This window comes from Erithacus rubecula (assembly GCF_903797595.1).
Source record: "Erithacus rubecula genome assembly, chromosome: 9".
Lineage (NCBI taxonomy): Eukaryota > Metazoa > Chordata > Aves > Passeriformes > Muscicapidae > Erithacus > Erithacus rubecula.
Window position 1 is genome coordinate 30,048,677 of NC_136660.1, and position 23,627 is coordinate 30,072,303.

Here is a 23,627-nt window from a genome sequence, read left to right on the forward strand (position 1 = left end):
GCGCCCGCCGCCGCCATCTTGGGTGAGGGCGGAAGGGGCCGGGGCCGGGACGTGGCCGGGGCGCGGCGATGGCGGCGGGGAAGCCCGGGGGAGGCACCGGCACCGGCACCAACCTGCTCTTCTCCTCCTCCGCCACCGAGTTCAGCTTCAACGTGCCCTTCATCCCCGCGCCGCCCGGCCCCGCGCTGCTGCCCGCCGGTACGCGGAGAGGGAGACGGGAGGGATGTGCGGGGCTCTGTCACACCGGGAAGGGGCGGTGGGGCCGGGGCAGCCTCAGAGCCGGGCCGGGGCTCCGAGGGGGCTGTGGGCTCGACCCGGCGCTGGGCTCCCCGAGCCCGGTGTCCCTGACGGTGAGACACTGCTCGCGATTACATTTCCGCTTTCTTGCATTTAATTTCTTCTGCTTTCCCCTGCTCGGTGCTTCTGAGTGTGGTTTTTAGCGCTGTGTGTAAGGATGGGCGCTGATCTTCGTGCTTCCAGCTCACCGACGCGTCAGTGCTTCCATTCAGTGTGTACTTAATGCTTTCGTGTTTTTTAAGCTACTCTCTCATGTTATCTTCTGTTTTCCCGGTTTGAAAATAGCACGTTAAGCAGCCACCTTAAATATCCTTGCTAATTTAATCCCGGTTCTAATATCCTTTTCTCCTAAAGCTTTAATGGTGTTCCCAACACATGCTTGTGCAATTTAAAACCTGATGCTTAGGCAGTTTCAGATAGAGGAATGGATTTTTCTGGGATTAAAGCTCAAAACATTAGAAATGCATCTAGAAACCAGAGATTTCAAATTTTACTGTATTGTACATGTTGGGATTGGACTAATGACCTTTGAATGTCCCTTTTAACCCACACTATTCTATGCTGAGTCTTCAAGACTTCATTTCAAAACTGTTATATCTTAGCTAAAATAAGTATTGATACAGCTAGAAATCTACTTCTCTTTAGATTTAATAAAATATTTGCCAAGTATGGCTTTGAAGCAGTTTTTTAGATCAAATACATTTTTTTTTGATAGGAGGGATAAAGGTAATAAAATATTACTTGTGGCGTCTATGATTAATTCCATTGTGCAATCCTCATAGGTTTTTTAATGCAAATATACATTGATTTTTCATTAAGAAAATAAAACAATTTAAAATGCTGATCTGGCTGGTAGCTTTACACAAATGACTGTCCTGGCAATCTCTTGAACATTTTGAAGCCAGCTGGGGATAAAATCTGATGGGATTTGATTAATGTGGTGAATCTTATGCTCTGGTGTGACTGAAAATTTGATCAGGTGAGAATTCATGGATTTTCAGCTGGATTGAATTTCAGTGTCAGAGGTTGTGCCCCATTCTGTGTCAGTCCAAGTAAGGCCCATGTCCTGTTAAATGTTCTGTTTCTACTCTCAGGTCTGCTCACCATCTGTCCAGCCAGCTGTTGTTGGGATCTTCTTGCTGACTAGAATATTTTGTATTTGGAATAATAATTTGAAATTGTGTGAGATGTAGTAAGAGTCAATCCAGGGATTTGATGCCTGACAGCTAACATTAGGGAGCTGTGTGCAGCCATTCATTTGTTTATCTGTCTCCAGGAGTGAGTAGAAGTGTTTTGAGCTCTGCAGTTTGACAATAAGATGCATTCTCTGGCTCAGGTGTGGGTGATGTAACCAATATATTTACTGTAGGATGGGAGGAGTGTTCCCAGTGAGGACGTGGACTGATGGCATTTGTGGTTTTCTGTGTGTAGGGAGGGATGTGCAGGAGGTTGACACAGGCACAGGTGAAGAAAGACTGTTCTGTTCATTGGGAGAGGACATGTCAGAGCTGTACACTCCTTTTTTTACATTTGTATGACCTGCTTGTTTTTACAACACAGTTCTTGCAAAACTAGAAAAAGTCAAGGTGAACAGTAATATTTTGTGTTGGAAAACTGTATGTGCATATGTGTATATATATGTATAGTGGGTTTTTTTTTTGGCAACCTCATTTTGCAAGGAAAGCTGCACTTAGGCTAAATCTCCAAAACCTGTTTAAAAGTGGAGAACAGTAGGTGTCTTGTGAACATTTGTTTGCTAAAGGCCCTGAGAACTCTTGAGCACACTGCTGCATGTGTGTGATGGCCTGACATGGTGAGGTGAAGTGCCTGCTCTGCTGCCAGTTGTTTGGGAAAGCTGAGAGCTGGCAGTGAGGCTTGCAGTGTGCTTCTCTCTGCCCCACACTGCTTATGAAATGTGAAAGGAAGGTGGATTTTATTGTTTACAAGCTGAGACCTTTTATTTAGTATAAATGGCTACTGCTTGCAGGTGGGAGATGATCCCCAGGCCTGACTTCACAGTGGTTTTGAGCCTAAGTAGTTTCAGCATTCTCCACACAGTGGCTCACACACAGAGATTTTGGGTTTGTTCCTCAAAGTGGGGTCAGTGCTGGAAGTGAAAGCAAGAGGAATTGATAAATGCAGGTGATGCCTCAAATTGACACCATCTGCACAGACTAAATAAAAGGTGTTTAAAATAGTTCTTTTTAATCTTGGCAGCTGTTATTTATGATTAATTAATTAGGACAGCAGCTTCCTCAGGGAGTCTTCTCCATGGATTCCCCTGTACTCCCTTGATGCTCCCTATTGCAGTTGTGTTGGCTGTGGATAAAGGCATTTGTTGTTGGCTGCTCACTGCTGCAGACACTCTGTGGTGTCAGAGGTGCTCTGTGCTGTCTCCCCACAGCCTGGGGATTGCCAGGCAGGTGAGACACTGCTGGTTTCTGCAGTGGCACTGTCTCCTTGCAAAGTGTTGTTCCCTCAGGAGATCACAGCCTTAGGTGAGCTTACTGTGAGACCTCAAATCATCACAAGCCTCCTTTATTCCCACTTGTTCCTAGATCACTGCAAAGTAGAAAACTGTGATTGATCAGGACCTCTTTTATTTTTCTGTGTGTGAAAGGGCATTCATGGCCTTGCATGTTTTTAAATCCTCTCTTGCAATTATGCAGAATGGGGACTGATTTTTCTTTATCAGAGATGTGGCTTTTATGCAGGTCTAGAGTAGGTTTTTTAGGGACAACTGGAGTAAGTGCTGCTTATTAAGTGCCTTGGCATCATGAGTTTTGGCCACCTTGCAAGTCAGATGAGAAACCCTGAGAGGGCTCTGCTGAAGGAGCAGGCAAGAATGGATTATTTAACCTGTAAATTTGACCTATTTAGGATTTTTTTTAAGCTCTAGCCTACAAACTGGAGCATAAAGTTATATGCTTAGTGGCTGTTTTCATTGTGAAAGGATATGAACCAAGGCTGTCCTGGCATTTGAGGGGTAAGTAAAGTTGGGAGGGATTTTAGTGCCTGCCAAATTGTCCTGGGAAGATCCCAACTCCAGTTACATGTTGGTTTCTTATTTAATATTTGTTGCTTTTTTCTGTGTATACTGAGTGACTTTCATGGTCCATTTTGTGTGTTCTTGAAGACTTGGTATCTTTTGTTTCATTTTAGGATGTGCTGAATCAAGGATGTGTAAGCCTTATGGGGGCCAGCAGTTTTGGCCATACCTGATGATGTTACAGAACATTTTGACCCCACACAGTGATTTGAAGCTCTCACAAGATCTCTTGTGATCCTTTTGTTTCTGCAGATGATTCTGCAGACGTTGGGGAAGAGGACAGCTTCTTGGGTCAGACATCAGCCAGCCCAAACCCACCACAGACTTTCAACTACTTCTCTCAAGTTCCCAGCAGCAGTGATCCCTTTGGGAATATTGGGCAGCCACCTTTAACAACTGTTTCAACACCTGTTGGACCTCCAGCCTTCTCCAGAACTCCCACTTCACTTCCACTCGTGTCTGGCTCCCAGGATGGGCAAAATGCCTTTTCACCACATATTCCCAAATCTCAGTCTTACAGTGCACCCCCCACTTCCCAAGTGGGAATGGCACCTTACCAGCCCCCTCAGCAGAGCTGTCCCCCACCTGCCAGCACTGCCCTGCCCACGGGGACCCCACAGCAGCAGGGCTACAACCCCTACAGGCACACCACCCTGAGCAGCAGGGCCAACCCCTACCTCACCCCACCCCAGCTGCAGCAGAGCCACCCCCCTGCCCCAGCGTCCCCTGTGCCACCTGTGCAGATGTACCAGACACCCCCAGGGCCACTGACACAGGTATGTGACTCTTTTTGGCTTCCACAGCAAAACAAGTCACTGTCCTCTTTCAACTGTGTATTTTATCTTCTCTGCAAAAAGCCCCAGAAGAAGTCTTGCAGCATTTATAGCAGCAAAAGCTTTTCAGTAGAAGTAGCTTGGAACTGTTGTTGCAGGAAAACTTCCTGATCTTTGAAGTCAGTGTACCCTGAGGCTGTAGCTCTGTGAGCCTCTGGGCATCAGAAACAAAGCCAGTTGCTCATTTTTGAGTTTGCTGAGCTGTGCTGTTGCATTTTTTGTGCCTCAGCTTTAAATCAGGTCATTTAGTCATTTGAAAGATATGGGCTAAAATCTCTTTTCAAGCTGGTTTTGTTGGTGAAACCAGAATTTTTTAAAACTAAGTTGCTTAAAATTGTCATCAAACTTTGAAACAAATTGGTTGAGGATTTTGTATCATATAAAGCAATAATCTTCATTCTTTCCTACCTTCACAAAAGTATTATTAAATGAATGCCAATGGGTTAATAAAACCTGGCACATTTGCCTTGAAAACAGCAAAAACTGTTTTTCTTTTTGCCTGAGCTATTGCTATATTTCTGTTATCATGAATAAAGAATGTGAAGGTTATATTATGACAAAACATAGCAAAGGCAGTAGAACCTAAACAGTCTGGAGTTTTAGATTATGTAATTTCAGAACTTATGTTTGTTGGGTTTTATATATTGTACATTATTTTGGTGCCCTTTTTTTCCTCCTTTAAATGTATCATTAACCAAGGCAGTTGGTACTGTTGACATCAGTTGCTTTTAGTTGTACTGACCAGGAGTTTTGTATACTTTATATGACATGAGCTTTATGGAGGCTGTAGACCCTTTCAAAATCAATACTTTTCTTATGCCACTAATGCTACGTTTGAGTTTGAAATCAGCCTGTTCTGGTCACTTTGCTGGAAGAGAGCTATTGCTGAAGTGGCCACTTGTTAAAATTTGGAGTCTATATGCAAAAGCATAATTATGTGTAAATAAATAATGAGAAGAATGTGTTTTTATTTTCACATCAAATTTTGTGGTTATAAAAAACAAGTTCAGCTTAAGTTTTGAAATTTAAGAGAATATTTGAAATCTCACTGATTTTAGGTAATCATGATGCTAAATGATGGTAATTTAGGATGGAAATTTAGGTAATCATGATTGTTTGTGGTAGTGAAATTCACATTCTTTCTCAGTTTGAGAAGGTGTAAGTTCTCAAATACATGATAAAGTGGAAGAGTGCTGTAAAAGGCCTGTGAGACTGAGGTGCTGAGCCCATCTCTTTGCAGTTTCCACAGTCCCAGCTCCAGCCTGCCAGGTCTGCAGGGCCCCTGGTCCCAGCCCCTCCCATGCTGCTGCAGAACCAATACGAGCCAGTTCAGCCCCACTGGTTCTACTGTAAGGAGGTGGAGGACAAGCAAATATGGATGCCATTCAGCATTCTGGATTCTGCAAAACTAGAGGAAGTCTATAATTCTGGTAAGTCCTATCTTGTCCAGACCTTAGCATAAGGACTAAAGGAGAATATGGGGGTAATGCCACTCATGTATGTGGTAGGAATAAGTAAGGTTTTGAAGATGCAGTTTGTGCCATTTAATTTACTTAACTGATGTCATCACTGCTTGATGCTGTAAGTGTTGAAATGTACCATCCCAAATAGCTATCAGATTTTCACATAGAGCTTGTTATTTGTGTCTTGGATTTTTGTTAAACTGCAGTCATGGAATGAGTATTTGTATTTAGGAGGTTTTCCAAGCTTTTTGTTGTATGCAGAGCCTGTAGAAAGCATCACAGTGTTACAAAGCTTCTGTGCCACGGTGTGCCTGGTGCAGCTGCCAGGAGCGGTGGGGCTGGGCTGGGCAGCAGGGCTGTGTCAGTGTGTGAGCAGCCGTGGCTGTGTGTCCCAGTCCAGCCCGACCCCGAGAGCGTGGTGCTGAGCACGGACGGCGGGCGCTACGACGTGTTCCTGTACGAGCGCCTGCGCAGAGCCGTCTACTGGGACGAGGAGCCCTCGGAGGTGAGGCGCTGCCTCTGGTTCTACAAGGGCGACAAGGACAGCCGCTTCGTGCCCTACACCGAGGACTTCAGTGACAAACTGGAGGTCAGTGAGGACAGGCACCTTGTCAGGGGTTGCATTAGTCACCTTAGACACGGTTCGTTCTGTTTCGTGAAGATGATTTTCAGATTTTCTGGAACGTCAGCAAATCCTGGAAAGAGGAGTGTCTACAAGGCCACATTGCTCCTGCTGGGACCTCAAATCTGCTTGTGTAGCTCTTTATATATAAAGAAAATTATGTAAATTTTAACTCACTTACATGAGAAGGTTGCCATGCTGATTTTATGTAACTTGTTTACTGTTTCAGGCAGAATATAAAAGGGCTGTAACTACAAATCAATGGCATCGGCGACTTGAATTTCCAAATGGGGAGACAATTGTTATGCATAATCCCAAGGTAATAGATTTTGGCAATTGTGTCTCGCAGGATTCATTAAGGGAGAGGGAGCAAATGGATGGAAGCATAAATTGAATGTGGTCTTAGTCTTGCATGAAACTTACCAGTTGGTTGTTCTGGGTATGTGTGCTTGAAAGATGAACACTAAACTTGTGCTTGCTTCAATGTGCTGTTATGTTGTTGAAAGACAATGCTTTCTGAAACCTTGAGAGAATAAGGGTTTGCATAGTAAATATTTTGGCTAGCATAACTGGCAGCATATGGTAAGAAATTTGAATTAGTTTAACCTCAGTCTGTACCAAATGAAAGATCATTAAAACAAAGGGCTTTCATGTGGAGAAGAGCATTAATCTAGCTAAATAGTTTCTTTAAGGTGTGAGAAGGTTTCTGCTTCTTTTCAGACCATAAGAAAGTAGAGCAGGACAAGCTTTGAAAGTTACTCTAAATACTCTGTGAACAGTTTCATGTGATTAAAACATGGACTTCAGCCTTATTGATCAGTGCTGTTAACTCTTCACTTATCACAGATGCAGTAATTAATACACAGAACGATCCAAGGCCCAAAAAGGATCATGGTTGCTCCTACTTAAAGTGTTTAATAATCCTGGTTAGGGAATTCTGTCCAGTAAAAATCTAGAGAAGGAATATTTAAACCACTTACTGTCATATTTACGAGTTCAGTAAGTCCTATAAACAACTGAACTACTGAATTTCCTCACTTTTTAGAGTTTCTGGACTACTTCAGATGTTATCATTCCCTGTAAAGCACTGCCCTTTGTTTTCCCATTTTCTCCTTGTGATAGAGTTATTGTAAATCAGGTGGCATTTAATTTCCTCACTTAGCAGTAATCTGGTAAGGAAGAATGGATACTGGAGTCTAGGAAGGAGGAGCTTGAATAATGCTTGGCTGAGGAGCTAAAATGGTTCAGAACCACTGAGCAGGCCCAGCTTCTTCACCTAGTGGTTACTTTGAGTCATCTGTTTGCTTTTCACACTAATGAGGATTTTGTGGAAGAAAACATTTGATTTTCAGATGCAAGGTAAAGCAATCAAAAGATATGTTAGATATGTTCAACCATGTGGTGCTTTCAGACTAACAGTATGATTCATGAGTGTTTTCTGTGGTTGGAAATATAAATACAACTGTATTTGTTGCAGGTCATAGTTCAGTTCCAGCCTTCTGCAGCACCAGATGAATGGGGCACCACTCAAGATGGGCAGGCAAGGCCAAGGGTAGTGAAACGTGGGATTGATGATGACCATGATGAGATTCCTGATGGTAGGTGATGAGATTCTTGGTGTCTTGGGTCTGCACTGGGAGCAGTCAGTTTGGATCTGTGAAGAAGCTGGACAATAGTGGTGGAGTGGCTGTGTGCTGTGTGTCCTGGACTCTAAAGATTAAAGTTATTCCTTTGTCTTAGCTGCTTGATGAGGTTATCTGGTTTTGGGGAGTTTTAATCAAAGGACTCCTGTGAGCTCTATAATGTCCTGAACCATGTTATGTAATAGACTATAAAACAAATGTGTATTATACTTGCTAGACTCTGAACTTCACTCCTGCAATACATATTGGTACTCTGAATATTTTCCATTTTTTTTTCTACAGGTGAAATGTCCCAAATTGACCATCTGGTATTTATGGTTCATGGCATAGGTCCTGTATGTGACTTGAGGTTTAGAAGCATTGTTGAATGTGGTAAGTTTGGGCTTGTATAATGAGTTGTATTCTTGCTGTATAAATGAGCTACCCTCTCTAGCTCATATTCAGATAAGCATGTCTTTATAATTTTTTTTTTAAAGAAAAGTCTCTAATGTTAAGAAGTTCAGTTTTTTCATTTATTTTCCAAAGGCAGGATCTGTCTTCTGTTTTGAAGCTTTAGTTATTACTAGTACTCAATATCACACTTGCAAGATGATTTGGGTTTTAGGATGTGTGCTTAAGGGCTTCTTTGTTGATTTTTTTTTTTCTTTTTGTGGCATGAGTGGATGTGCTTGACCTTGCTTTGTGTGGTGTGATTTTGTGTTTGCTTTTTTTTTGTTTCTTAAATACACTCTGGTACAACTGAGTAAATTAAGAAAGCTCTGTCCAGTTATGGAGTAAACAGGCAGCCATTGTGAGATAAAGAGAAGCTTGCTAGAAAATCCACTCTAACAAAAATTTGTACTTTGTTATTGTTAAAATAGTAATACTTGGAAAGATTTTTGCAGTTTTCAGTTTCCATCATTTGTATTCTGACTGTGAAATTAAGGGGAAGGAGGGACTGTTTATGTGTTCCTTGAGTATTGCAGCTATCATTATTGTTTCTCTCTTCACAGTTGATGATTTTAGGACTGTTTCTCTGAAGTTGTTGCAGACTCACTTTAAGAAGTGTTTGGAGGAAGGCAAAGTGAGCAGGGTGGAATTCCTTCCAGTTCATTGGCACAGTTCTCTGCATGGAGATGCAACAGGTGTAGACAGGTGAGGTTGTTGTTCAATGCTGAAAACATCTTAAAAGTTGCTTTTTAACACATTATGGGAAGTGGAGAAAAAGAGCAGTTCATATGCTCTGCAGGACAGATGAGTAAATGTATGACTGGGTTAGAGAATTGCAGAATTTTTTTAATTGACATTTTGTTGAGGAGTATTTGGAAAGCTGGAAAGGTGTGAGGAATATTTCTCTTGTTTATTTTCATGTACACAACTTTTCAGTACTGGATTTGCATGAGAGTAGCCAATAAATGATATTTGATGAGTGTGTGTAGAGATTATGATCACAAGTATGAGCTGGAGAGCCTGGAGATGTTTTGTCCATGAGGTGTGGACAATTAAGAGTGGAGAGTTTTCTATTCTTTTTTTTTCCCTGCAGTCTGATTGAGTTTGACCCTGGGAGTTATTTCTGAGGAAGGCATTGAGCCCTCTGTCCAGTCCTAGAGGAGTGCCTGAATTTTGATTTGGCACTTGAGCTAAGGAGTTCTTTTTTTGAAGCAAAGTATCTATATGTGGGTAGGAGTGTTACAGCATTTAAAAATCTGTTTTAATATCTCTTGTTTGTGCCTACCCCTTTGCCATGACTTCACATTTCAAGCTGTTTCCCTTGCTCAAAGCTGGGGAGGTAAAAATTGTGAGGATGACAACTTATGCCACTTGAAGTCATGTTGATGTTCTTCAGACTGTTCTAGCTCAGGCAAATTCACACTGCTTTCCTCCAGCCTTGGTGGTTTGTTTGAGCACTGCAGGAAGAGGGATCCTTATTCTGTTAATCAAACCAAGCAGTCTCAAGTCTATAGCAATTCCAGTGCAGCTGTCTTGACTCCAGGCAGGCAGATGGTGATGCCAGGCTTTTTCTTCCAAAAGAGAGTATTGCCATTCTATGATTCTAATTTTATATGTGAGTTCCTTTTTCTCTTCCACTTCAATCTGCTCACCAGACTTCCCTGGTACTTTATGAGAGCAGTGTTGGAATAGAGAAGAAACTATTTCAGGCATCCCTTCAGCCTGGAGAGAAAAAAAAAAGGAGCTGTATGTTTCTTAAATATTACAATCATCAGGTAGCATTAATGTGTGAATATGCAACGAGGCCAGAAGGCTGTATGGGTTTTTAAAATCTCTTTAGAGACCCTTTCTGTAGCATTTACATTGCATTAATTTCGAGTGTTTCTGTAAAGCCTTTCATGCTTTTAACGATTCTGTGCTACCAGGAACATAAAGAAAATCACTTTGCCGAGCATCGGTCGCCTGAGGCACTTCACCAACGAGACGCTGCTCGACATCCTGTTCTACAACAGCCCCACCTACTGCCAGACCATCGTGGATAAAGTGGGCATGGAAATGAACCGCCTGTTCGCGCTCTTCATGAGCCGCAACCCCGACTTCAAAGGGGGAGTCTCTGTGGCTGGCCACAGCTTAGGTGATTCAGGAATGCTGCTTTTATCCCAAATCAGTTCTTCCTTCAAGGAAAATGGCCCCTTTGTTATGCATACAACTCAAATTAGCTGTTGGGGCATGGATGTTTTTCAGAAAAAGGCTGACAAGCTCCCTCAACAGCTGAGTTTCATCAGGTTTTGAGAGGAAGTTAGGACTTTCTGTCATGAAAATTTAGTGTCTAATCTGTGTTTGAAAATTCACACATTATCTGGTGACTTGTTAGGTGGGTGATGCCTGTGTTTGAGAACCCCCACTTAGTAAAAGTACAATCATTTTTTGGAAGATGGAGTAAGTGTTGGTTTGGACTGGAACTTTTCCTCCAGTTCATCAAGCAGTCTCAGGTGTTTAAGGAAAATCAGTTTCGTCATGGCAACTACATAAAGCATGAACAGGGAAGAAAAGGGGTTGCTTTTAGCTAAGAGTGATTATGTTCAAGTTAATATAAGAGTGCTTTAATTCAGCCATCTCTTTTGATCAAACTATACTGTGACATTGCTATTGCATGTAAGTTTTGCTCAAAATTGAGGGACAGGAAAACCTGATATTTTTCCCAAATCAACTCCAATTTCTCTTTGCAGGTTCCTTAATTCTATTTGACATATTGTCTAACCAGAAGGACTTGACTTCATCAGTAAATTCTGGACCATTCTCTGGTGTTAATGGGAATGTGAAGGATGTGGCTGTTCATGATAAGCAGGTAATTTGCATGCTGGTCTTTCCAGGCCAATAGATCTGATATTTTCAGTCATTTTTTTATTAACTTTTCAGAATTTATTATCTGAGCAAAGTTTGTGGGTTTTGATTGTACATTGAGACATGTTAATGGTTGTTTTGTTAATATTGTCATTTCTCAGGACAAATTAATTAGATCTCTCTTAAGTTCCAACTAGGCCAGTAGTGAGATTTGATGGTGAACATCAGCTCTGACCCTTGTGAACATGTAAATTGGTCTAACAGTATCCAAGTTGTGGGGGAGATGTATAAAAGGGGCAGAATCTGTTTAGATTAGAAATGGTGACCAGTTTGAGGAATAAAAGGAAGCATTTTTGAGTGCTTTGTCTTATAGTAATTGTTAAATACTTATTTTGCAAATCTATTTTAGTTGAAAATCTGTATCCTGCTTCATTAAAAATGGATATATATTTACAGAGATGGCTTGATAATGTTTTTAAGAGAAAGTAGCTAAACTTGGTTTTGCTTGCTGCTTACTGGTTTTCCACTGTTAGAGGGTGTGATTGTTTTTCTGTGCTGTTTTGTTGAGATGACTGAAGATACCAGTTCCTTGGGCTCCTCCATTGCTACTTCTGCTGATGACCTCTGTGAGGCAGAAGCAGAGGAAGATGTTCCTACTCTGCAGAAGACTCTGGAAATGCTCAGTTTGTCAGAGTACATGAGCACCTTTGAGAAGGAGCGCATCGACATGGAGTCTCTGGTACAAAATGTGCACTTGACTTGTAGGGGTTGCCAGGGTATGGGGGGGTTATATTTGGGTTTTCTTGTTCTTGTTTTGTTTTTCCTTTCAGTTCTGTGGCCATGAGAGCAGTTGCAAAGATAAGATCATCAATGCATGACTTGAAGACTGAATGTTCGACAACTCGTGTTTTTTCTTGATGTGGTGCATTTTCCCAGTTATATTAAGGCACTTTGTGTCATATCTTTTTAGTTTGTAATTTCTATAGCTTTATAAGTTGACTTAACAAATTCATAAATAGTTGCCAGCAAGAAATTATTCATTTTATTAGAAAAATTGTAAGTACTTTTTCTACTAGAATTGATGTGTGTGTTTGGTGTTTTTTTCTTTAGCTCATGTGTACAGTTGATGACCTGAAGGAGATGGGAATTCCTCTTGGACCAAGAAAGAAAATAGCTAATTTTGTAAAAGACAGAGCTGCCAAGCAGGTAAATACACTTCAGGATTGAAAGAAAAAGTTGTTCAGCAAATGTAACCAACTTCCTTGGTGTGGAGTAACTTCAGTTCTTGAACAGTCTTATTAGCATCCTGGATATATTAAAGGAATTTTGACAACTGTGAAATTAACTTTTTTTCCTCCCTGACTTAAAAACTTTTCTCAAAAGGAACAGAAGAAAGCAGTAGCAGAAAAGAAAGCTGTGCTGGCTGCCACACTCCAGACTCAAGAAGACACCCAGAAATCAAAAGAGGCAGTTTCTTCTGTCTCACCTTCAGAGTCTGGTCAAATGAACTCAAAGAGGAGGCTCCCAGTTGGTGCATCTGTGTCTTCTGTGAACATTGACTATGAGTACTTTGAAGTTGGAACTGGCCAGGTGAGACTGTGTAGATCTAAATGATTTGAACAATTTAAAGGATTTGATCAATCCTCTATTTTCACTATATGTTGATGACCTTTTGCTACTTCCTGTGAAGCTGACAGTTTTGAGAGATGATATGTCTGATTTCTGTCTGGTAGGTTTCTGTGGTTTACAGTGCACTGGACTTTGAACCAGATATTTTCTTTGCTCTTGGTTCCCCTATTGGTGTGTTCCTTACTGTGAGGGGTGTGGAGAAGATTGATGAAAACTACAGGCTCCCTACCTGCAAGGGGTTCTTCAATATCTATCACCCAGTGAGTAGCAGTGCTTTGGAGATTTGATTTTAGTTGATGTAGATGACAAAAAAGGCAGAATACTGTTTTACCTTCTGAGCATTACACCTCTTGTTCCTGTATGTACATTTCCCAAAACACTTCCAGGCATGGCTTGTTTTGATAATATTTGCCTTGTTTATTTTCTAAATTAAAGAAGTTTTTTTTTGGGGGGGTTGTTTGGGTTTTTTCATTAATATGAAGCCACTCTTTTAGATTTTTGTGCAATATTTGTATTTTTACATGCAGTGTTTGTTCTTCTCTGTCTCATTTTGTTTAACAATTCAATGCTGATAGAGATTGAGTGCAAGGAAATCCTGCTCTTGTGTTTCCTCATTAGAATCTCCTTCTGTAGGAGAAAGACCAAAGTAGTTAATGACCCTGCTTAATATGTCATGAACTGAATTTCTGTAAATTCAAATAGTGCAGAACTCAAAAATGGTTGTTTATAAACCATAAATAGGGATTTTTTAACTGAAATATGATAATTAGAATAATTTTAAAGATAACTAAATGTTAATGTGTTATCTCTTAACAGCTTGATCCAGTAGCCTACAGGTTAGAACCAATGATCATTGAAGACATGGATTTAAAACCAGTTCTCATTCCACATCATAAAGGCAGAAAAAGACTTCATCTGGGTAAAAAGAAAACTTACTTCATATGGATCCTATTCATTTGCTCATCTGATGCATTAGAATACTGTAAGATTTTAAGAGACTAATTAATATCCCTGGATATCTGACTCCATATTTTTTCTAAACCAGAGGCAATTCCACACAGCCCCATAAGCTGGGCATTCGCAATTTAATTCAAAAATAGTAATCACATTTCCTCCAGATTTAACCTTCTTATTCCCAAAGTTCAATTAAAAAATTGCTGTACCTTGCCTGATCACCTTCATTTCTAAGAAGCTGTGGAGCAGAAACTAAATTTATTGGTGTCCCTAATGGCCACCATGGTGTGTTTAACCAGAGTGTGTTCAGTGTTGGAAACCCTGAGGGTAAAGGAGGTGCTGTAGCCATTGGAGGGCAGGGACTGATTTTGTTGTTCATGGGTGCTCAGACCAAGGTGGTCTATTTAAGTTTTGCACATCTAATAAGGAAAGTCAATTTTGCTGTTGTGCAAGTTCAGAGCCCTCCTGAAATCCTCTCTTCAGGCACTTGGAGAGATTCTGCAGCACCTGTTCTTTGGATTGTCCATTAGAGTGAGTTTGCTTTGCTAGACTACTTGTTTGAGGTTACAGCTCTCCAAAAGGAGAAAAATATGGTCTATTTCTCCTTACTGTGTTTACTTTGATGTAGGTAGATTCATTGACCCATTCAGTAAGAAGTCAATTGTGTATTAATTGCTTTTCAGCTAATCTTCTAAAATTGAATAGAGAAGCAAGAAACACAAATTTTGACATAGCAAGCCTGTTTCCCCTGGTAATTGGGATGTTCATTGAATAGAACAACATTCTGGTTTTAGTTGGTAATTTGAAATCCTCCTGAATTAAATTTTTAATTTGTTTTATTTTCTTTCTCAGAGCTGAAAGACTCTCTGTCTCGTATGGGATCTGATCTGAAGCAGGGCTTTATTAGCTCTTTGAAGAGTGCATGGCAGACCCTTAATGAATTTGCACGTGCTCATACATCTTCAACCCAGCTGCAAGCAGAACTGGAGAAAGTAGCTAACCAAATTAAAGAGGAGGAAGAAAAGCAGGTGGTGGAAGGTATGTGGACACATTATTGGCTTTTCTGTAACTTACTTGTCTCAAATAAGTTGACATGAGTATCCCAGTGACTGTTTGCTATTGATTTTCCTGACTCTGTTAAGGAGGTCTCTCCTAAATGCCAGGTTCCCACCAAAGCTGCTCTGTCACTCTCCTTCTCAGCTGGGTTTGGGAAAGAAATTGCAATGAAAGCTTTGTGGGTTGGAGTGAGTTCAGGGAGAGATCACTCAGCAGTTCTTTCTTAAAACTATTTAAACTTCTAGGAAAGAAGTAAGCTTATAGTTCAGTAACCTTTCTGAACCATGCTGGGTTGTTACTATTGTCTTATCACAAACACTTGGAAATTACAGCAGGAAAAATGGGTAATATTTCTTAAATATAGTCAAGCAGGCTGTGCTTGAAAATAGTTTAAATCTGAAACTCTTTGATTTTAGCTGAGAAGATCACTGAAAGTCCAGACCCTCCAAAAGATGAAGATGTTTCAGTGAAGGTTGGGATGCTAAACGGAGGGCGTCGCATTGATTATGTTCTACAAGAGAAACCAATCGAAAGCTTCAATGAGTACCTGTTTGCTTTGCAGAGCCACCTGTGCTACTGGTAAGGGCAAACATCTGTGGTTCCAGAAGCACTGCCTAAAGTACACTGTATATGGGATTGTGCAGGACTGTCAGGCTCAGAGTGTTGGGCTTTGATATCACCATTTGATAATCCAGTTTCAAAGTAAAATCCTGTGTTAGTGCACAGTGAACAAATCTGTTTGCAATAAAGACATTCCACACTGTTCTCTCAACCTTGGACACTCCAAACACATTTTCAGCTACTGTCATTTTCAAAACAAGGAGAGCTCTGGAAGCATTTTCACTGCTGTAGTTTTTCAAATAAAACTTTTACCAGTAAGTGGTAAAATTTTATTGCATCTTCTGGCAGAGCAAAGGATGTGTGAACTATATTTAACACCACACCTTGGTGTGTAACAGCCAACCTTGGGTGTCAGCTGTGAGCTGTGCAAAGTGGTGTTGGTGAGGGAGGAGTGACTGGTCTCTCATTTTGAGTTCAGCAGGTGCTTGACAAGGAGTGCTCCAATTTCTTTCTGTAGGTTTTGATTTTCGGTATGCAATTTTCAGCAGGCATTTTTCCAGAGGTTCAAATACAGCTCTGAAGGCATTACCTGAGGGGTCCCATTAGAGCCATCATCACTTCCCCGGGGAAGCTCAGCCCCTGCCAGGGGAGGGGTTACCGGGGCTGCCGTGAGCCCTGAGCTCTGTCATTGTCACCCGCTGGTGGCAGTGTCGATCCACAGGCAGGGCTGAAGCGATGGCAATTCCTTCCACAGGGTGGCAGCCCATCACTGCCAGGACTTTAAAAACTTTGTATTTGTAGCTGGTTTTGTCATTCGAGTGAGGAAGATAAGCACAGTGATTAATGACCCAAAGAGAAGAGCATTTTTTTTCCCTAAGGAGTAGTGGGAAAAGCATTAAATGAAATGCTCTGAGTGATAGAGAGATTAGAGCTTGTGTGTTGAATCTTCTTCTTGCTTGTTTGCTGCTTATTTAATGCAGAGACCATCAAGTAATGTCTGTGCTGAATTGTGGAAAATACATGTAGTCCCTTAGCTTGCATGTTATGTTCCTCACATTTGGAGGATCACAGTTCTGACCATCTAAATCTCCTTTACTGGCTCCCTATATAGCTTGTTTTAAAAACCACAGGAAACTGCACCCATCTAACAATTCCTGCATCTCTGGAACTTTGTGAAAATTTGCCTGTTTAACACAATTATTTTTATGTTGGTATTGTTTGTGTGTGTTTAAATAGCATTTTATACATGAAGAAAAAAATTAAGTCTATTCATGTTAACTTTAAATTCAGCTAGCCCAAAGGTTTGATTTTTGCAAAGACAGCCACTCTAAACATGGCACTTGAATGAAATTAATCTTTAAATTATTTGAGAGCTATCTAACACTTTAGTGGTAAGGAAGAGAGGAAGACTATGGGTATTTAACATAGTCTATTTACAGTTAAGGACCTGCCAGTTAGAGAAGAATTAGAATATTGCTGCTAGAACTGGGCTAATTAATGGAGTGGGACAGAATGAGTAGAATGAGGCATGGAATGTATTCAGGACAAAAAGTGGTACATTATTTGAGATTAAGACAAAGAAGTAAGGTCAAAGAAGTGGATGGAGGAGGGGATTTGGATTGCAGCTTAGGAAGTTAGGGAGGACAGGATGAAAGGTGAATACATAGGCTAGGGTTGATAGCAGAACTAATTCAGAACTTGTGTAGAATTACAGCTTGAAGGAAGTTGGTAGAGGTCAGGCCATCTTCATGAAAAATAAATACCAGGCCAAGAGGTTGTGCAAACTTTTTAGAGAGCTGAAATAGGATGGAATGTGACTTAGGAGAAATAGAAGATGGACGATACTGAACTAACTTCTTTTTTTTTTCCTTCTCTTTTTTCCTTTTGTTTAATTTATTTCATTCTTCATAGGGGATCTGAAGACACTGCCTTGCTGTTTCTCAAAGAGATATACAGGACCATGAATATCAATTCTGAGCAGCCACAGCATTGATGTACAAAAACATGAATTTGTAAGTTTGCTCTAATGTAACTTCTGTGCTCATATCAAGTTCAGCTGCACTTTAGATGTCTTTACTTTCCCTTTCTCCTCTGAAATTTAAATTATGAAGCAAACAGCCATAAAATGTCATTTTGATTGCAAAACAAATTTCTAAACTTGAATGCAGGGGAAGCCTTTGAATTCTTAATTTCATTCCCAGAAGATATCTGCTGTTAGTGCTTTTGGTACTGGATAATAATTGCCACTACAAATACAACAAAGTATGATCTCTTTATTCTTCTTCTTCTCTCTCAGTTCTTTTGTTCAGTGAATGTTCATGAATAGGAAAATTTGCTGAAATCATGTGATGAAACTTTATTTGCAGTGCAGTAGATTAAAGAACCCCAACAGTGTTTCACTGCTGTAATTCCATTTTGGATTGGTTGACCAATGGTTCACATTTGCCAGCAAAAAGCTGTTTGTCTCCTAAGAAGGTGTTAAACATTGCTATTGATAAATTAATGAGACCCTTACATAGGTCAGTATTTTATTATCTTTGTATACATTAAGTATTTCAGTAGAACAAGTGAAATGACACAGCATGTAAGTTTGCTTTAAACAAAATTAAATACACATTATAATTGAGTATCTTAGAGCTGAAATATTCTTGCAGGTATTTTTATTTTAAGATGTAGGTTTCCAAACTGAGGATCTGTATTGTACCAATTTACATGACTGGATGTTGCAGAAAATAAAATACTTTCTTTTGAGAGGCAAGGAAGAAATAATATGCACCTTGCCTTTTTGGAATCATACAAGATAGTTTCTGATGTATTTCTCCATTTCCAGAAGAGCTGATAATGTCAAGGTACATAAATACCCAGCATGAAGAGAAATGCTTGACATTTCAGAGGAAGATTTTAGGTATCTTTCATTGCTACCATACAGTTTGAGTACTCTTTTGTAACAGAATGCTTCTGATGGTCAGTTGATAGCAGCTTTTTAAAAATAAAATGTCAAGGCTGATCAAATGCATTTCTTTAAAGCATGGAGAAGTAAAAGGAAAAAGACACCAGCTGAGTGCACAGCTCTGACAGTGGTGTATCAGTCATCACAAGGGCTTATGCAGAGTCTCAAGTCACAGTTGCAGAATTTTTTCTGTACTTCGATTTCTTTAGAATGGCTGTGGTTGAAATCATATGAATCTCATTGCAAAGGAAATGCCTTTAGCCTCATTACAGGGGGGAATGGGCTGTGATGATTTATCAGTGCAGAGCTTGTTGCTCAGCTGCAGCAGACACTGGGATAATTGTGTTTTTTTCACTGAGAACTACACAGTTGGGGGACAGCTTAGCAGGATGTCACACAGCAAAGCACAGTCAGCGAAGTCTGTAATTCCATCAGGAATTCCTCAGAATGTCCCTCAGCACTGGCTTGACTGGGCAGTGTTTGAGACTGGGATTCAGATACCAGAGGCTTAGATGGGAGGGCAGAGTGCACTGAAGTGATGTCTTGGGAAGGATACACACCACGAGACCAGGATCTTTTCTATAGGACAATAAATGTCTTTACATGTGCTGTGCAAAATATTACCACATCACAAGGAATCTGGAAGTACTAAAGTGGAAACTTCTGCCCCACTGTTAGCAGTTGTGGGTTTTTTCTCTTTTTTTTCCTATTCTTTTAAAACTTTCAAACTTGAAAGGTGGTGGTGTGAAGTTAATTATCCAGTAGTGCCTCTGACAGCAGCATCCATTTTATTTTGTATGACTGACTTGATTTAGCCCTTCTAGACCATCTTGAAGCTGCTCTTTGTGAAACAGGAGTGTAAGGTTTCATGTAAACAATGGAAAAATGTGCACCAGCAGATTAGACTGTGGACATACAAACTATCACCATCCTCACCAGGATAATTTATTACCAAAAGCTAAAGAATCTTAACAGCTGGTTAAAATGTTTAATGAATGACACCCTATTAGCAGTTGTTGTCAGCTTTTCTCTGTTTGCAGTTGTAATTGGCAATTTGTGTCCACAGAATGTACATTTCAGAGGCTTAGTGTATGAAAAGTTTGATTAAAAACGTGTATGGATTTTTAGATCTTTTTGAACCCCCTTGAAATTGAATGGTGGCATATTTGATTAGTATTGCTGCAGGAATAGAAAACCTGGTAGATTTCCTATTTCCAATATGTCCATGTTCTGTTCTCTCTGCACAGCCATAGCCATTGCTCCAGCAGACCTGGTGAAGAACCCTCTGAAGAACATCTGGTATTTTCATAGTTGCATATGTGACAGGATAAGCATCAGAAGTTTTTTTTCCTGCCAGTCCAGAACTTGCTGGGATTCTACCTTCTTGTGTCACTTCAAGCAAACTTAAGTTATGAGATGATCGGCACTGTCATTCAGGAGATGGATGGAATGACACACTTTTGATCTTAAATCACTTCAATTCTCCCATTGCCAAATAAAAGGTGATTGAAGAAGGTTTTTTTGGCATGCAAATCATAACTTCTCTCCTTCAACTCTCCTGTCTCAGCTGGCTGCCAGACATGCTTTGCCTACCAAGGCAGCATGTCCTTAGTAGAAAGGACTTGATGTGAAACAGCAATAATCTACTTTTCTTGGTACATTTGTTTGTCCACCTTTAAGAAATGAAATGTGAACTCTGATTATAACCATCTTTAATACAGATTACACAAACCAGTTCAGATTTAATAAAAACTAGCAACCAGAGTCATTTTCTTACTATTGTAAGTGTGATGGAGATTATTTTATAAAGACCTTTTTAAGCCTCTGTTAAGAGTTTTATTATGGCTTTTTTTTAAAGTAAAAATGAACCTTTGACTTTGAAGATATTAGAAGTTAGTTACAGCTAGTTCAGTGTTCACATATCCTGAAAGGAGGAACGATTTAAAATGACATTTTGATCTGGTAATTATAGAATCACAGAGTATTCTAAGTTAATTAAGGCAATTTTAGTGAAATTCGGTTGCAGTTGTGAGAACTAAAACACTTACCTTGACCTTGCAGTCTAACATCTCAGAACAGTTACTGTAAATAGGAACCTGAAACTTATGGGTGCTAGGTAATAATCTAGATCCAGCCCTGCAATCCAGACTCCATTTTCATGTAGTGAGGTTGAGGTGAGTTAGGTATTGTGAAACTCTTGGAATTCATGTCTTCATACTGAGCTGTTGTAGCTTTCCTCTGACTTCAGTTTACACCCACATTGTGGCTTTTCTTAATACTAGTGGCTTAACCTTATTCCTGACTATTTGCCTCTGTTATTGCAGTAAACAGATTTGGAAATGCAGTATGGTTTTCTTTCCTTGACATATGTAAAATACACATTATTGTGTATATAAACTGATGGCTGTAATTAAAATTATCTTACTTCCAGTGGGCCTTTACAACAAGGTTTTTATTTAATCACAAAAAATAGCTTGGAGGGTTGCTTAGTCCAACTTCCCTGCTTAGGGCCTTTTTCAAGGCTGGAGATCCTTTGCCTCTCTGGCCTTGTTGTAATGTTTGACTACTAGGATTGCCATTTATTTCCTAATACACAGTTGAAATTTTCTGGATGGAGCTCATATCTGTGGCCTTTTGTCCTTTCTCTGCATCTTCAAGAATAACATCTCTGTCTTCTTTAGTACTGACATTTGATGCTGAGGACAAGATTTTCCTGTTTGGCTTCTCAGGACCCAACACTTCCCTTGGCATCTCCTTGCCTGAGTCTTGGGGCTTCCCACTGAACAGGCTTTCCAAAATCCTTCTTGCTCTGGGAGCAAGTTTGCCAAAGCAAACTTTTTATCCTAAACAGATAACTGTATCTTTATAAATTACCCTCTCAGACAGAATTTTTTAAAGTTTTACAATGTCCTTTGTTAGTTAGAATACAGATTTTTAAAAATTATATATATATATATATATATACAACAAACCCCCATGACCACTGGCCTCATTTTCATGTTAAATATCAGAGTGGAGGGTTATATACACTTGTATTTATTAACTCTGTGCCACACTGAGCAATCTGATGAGTTTGCTTAAAGTAGCATTTTAAGAAGGTGCTGGGCTTTGACACATCCCCTTGGGAGGGGACAGCAGCACCAAGAACAGTCAGATTTGATGGATGTGTGAGAGGACCCTGGCAAGGAGCTGCCTTTGCAATGGCAGAGGGAACAGGAGGATTCTGCAGGAATGAGGAGCATCTGGAGTGCAGAAATTGGTTTGGGAGTATGGTATAAAAATTAGTCCTAGTTATAGAAACAAAAAATGGGATGCAACTACAGTAACAAGCCATTCTTACATCTTAAAAGCAAATGGAAGTATAGACATAAAGGAAGGAAAAATGAATGCAAGCTATGGTTATATAAAACAAATTAAAATAGAGTTTATGGAGTGATTTTAAATCTGCTACAAATGAATACTCTGCTTCCTCAGCAGAAATCTTCAACACACATCATACACTGCACAGCTTCCACTATATCCAGTAAATTTTGATTAATTTTTCATGTATTATAATGCATAATTAAACAGATAAGGTTAATTACACTTTAATAAATTTAAAGTTTTCCCTGCTACATTTTCATCTGTGCTGAAGTGACTGTAAGCATAAAAAAAAAAAGAAAAAAAAAAGAAAAAAAAAAAGATTGTCCAGAAGATTTTTTTTAAAAATCAAAATATCTATGGAACAGGGTCTAGTTGGACAGGAAAGGAGGTGGAAATTTTTATTAATTAATTCCAAGAAAAAAAATCTGAGAAAGAAATCCCTATACCTTTCCAAAAAATTCTGATTTGGACAGAAGTGAATTTTTTGTTGAAAACTTTTTCTTTTGGAAAACTTTTTCTCCACTGCTTCCCTCCCTCTGTTCCAGGACTCCTGCTTCTGCCAGTAGGAATGTTCCTGTCCTTTGGGAACACCTCCTTGCACAGCTCTTTGTAAAAACAGCATAGTCAAAGAATTCCTCCTGGTGCTGGGACATGCCTTGCATAGCTCAGAAAATTTCCAGCAACTGTGCTGGAGTTGTCCTTGGTCCTTTCCCAATTAATGTTTAATTAATATTTCTAATTGTGTGCCTGCAATATGACAAACCTTTTACAAACTATGTCTAAAATGCTATTCCCATAATAATATTCTCCCTGATTTCTCCCTGCCTGTGATTTTTTTTAAGATATGATGAATAATAAAATATAGCATTTCATATTTCCTACAAAATTATCAGTGCCAAGATGCTGCTGGTGGAGACTGGATCTTGAAACAGGAGCAGGGATTGGAGAAGAGCTGTATTAATGGACTTTTATTTTTAATCATCTGGTTGAATTGGGGTGTGTTCCCCAGAGTTGAAATAGTAAATCCCATTAATTTCTGTTTAATAATGGGAAATATTATTTCACATGCCTGTTCTATTTCAGTGCTCTTGGCAAACCTGGGCTTAATCCAAATGGTGGGATCACTTGCAACTACTTACATTTAATGGGAGCAGTCTGAGGGTTTTTTTCACACCGTTCTAACAGCAACTCTTGAACTCTGAGCTTGGCTCTAGACTTGATTTTCATAACTGTAAATCGGGAGTAACTTCCCAAAGGCTGATGGAACCCCTGCAGTGTAAATATGATTCCAGGCAGGCTGCAGGGCATTTCCACAGAGCCACTGAGGGGGTGTTTATTTGCTTCAGGTGCAGATTTACCAGGGATCTCTAGAGAGTTCCCACTTTGCTGTGGTGACAGGGGTGGGGTGAAGGGATGGCTCTGGGTCCCACACAGCTCCTGGGTGCCTCAGGGAGCAATGGGCATGTGGGGTTTGACCAGCAAACATGGGAACCTTGTGTTCTTTGGCTGTGTGATCAAAGAGCTGAAGAAAAGGATGAATGTGGGTGTAGCCTGCACTCACCAGGACACAGGCTGTCCCTGCAGAGCTGCTTTCCTGCTGGACAGCCCCCATTTCTGCAGCCTGAGCAGCAGCACAGCCATCACCCAGCTCCTCCTTTTGGGGTTTATTCCTAACTGCAAAGCGACCTATGGACAGAAAAACATAAACTGCTCTGCCCTCTGTTGCAGATCCCAAAGTATTTGTCTTTTTTTTCTCACAGTGGAAATTTTCAGTAACCTGAGCAGAGGTGACCACAAGTACAGGGTTTGCTCCTGGCACTCAGCTGAGCAGATTGGAAAGCAGAGAACTACCTAATGCACCCTCTTAAATGAAAAATGCAGTTCCCCAAAGTGCAGGAGGAGTGGTGCTTTCAGCTTGATGGCTTTTAAAACAC

General features: G+C 40.2%; 1 protein-coding gene across 4 annotated transcripts; it reads left to right on the plus strand.

Annotated features, from left to right (window-relative positions):
• The first annotated feature begins 14 nt into the window (after window positions 1-14).
• On the plus strand, window positions 15-21,624 carry SEC23IP (SEC23 interacting protein). Of its 4 annotated transcripts, XR_013775029.1 has the most exons (20): window positions 15-198; window positions 3,599-4,122; window positions 5,420-5,609; window positions 6,038-6,231; window positions 6,494-6,583; window positions 7,742-7,862; window positions 8,190-8,279; window positions 8,900-9,041; window positions 10,262-10,470; window positions 11,066-11,184; window positions 11,749-11,919; window positions 12,291-12,386; window positions 12,564-12,770; window positions 12,914-13,069; window positions 13,626-13,728; window positions 14,616-14,801; window positions 15,236-15,398; window positions 17,292-17,392; window positions 19,578-21,077; window positions 21,567-21,624. XR_013775029.1 is itself a non-coding variant. In XM_079312086.1 (19 exons), the coding sequence occupies exons 1-18, from the start codon at window positions 69-71 to the stop codon at window positions 17,371-17,373; spliced, it is 2,973 nt and encodes a 990-aa protein (XP_079168212.1). In that variant the 5' UTR covers window positions 15-68; the 3' UTR covers window positions 17,374-17,392; window positions 19,578-21,624. The 4 variants fall into 4 exon arrangements, 3 of the variants coding, with proteins under 3 accessions (XP_079168212.1, XP_079168213.1, XP_079168214.1); XM_079312086.1 differs by having other exon boundaries at window positions 19,578-21,624; XM_079312087.1 differs by lacking the exons at window positions 19,578-21,077; window positions 21,567-21,624 and adding an exon at window positions 18,211-18,280.
• The last annotated feature ends 2,003 nt before the right edge of the window (window positions 21,625-23,627 follow it).

What these genes read in the sequence shown, in the direction of transcription:
- SEC23IP (XM_079312086.1), top strand. Translation starts at nt 69, where the DNA reads ATGGCGGCGGGGAAGCCCGGGGGAGGCACCGGCACCGGCACCAACCTG. An exon ending in TGGCTGTTCATGATAAGCAG is followed by an intron (nt 11,185 to 11,748) that starts GTAATTTGCATG and finishes TGTTTTGTTGAG; the next exon opens with ATGACTGAAGATACCAGTTC. An exon ending in TTGAAGTTGGAACTGGCCAG is followed by an intron (nt 12,771 to 12,913) that starts GTGAGACTGTGT and finishes TCTGTCTGGTAG; the next exon opens with GTTTCTGTGGTTTACAGTGC.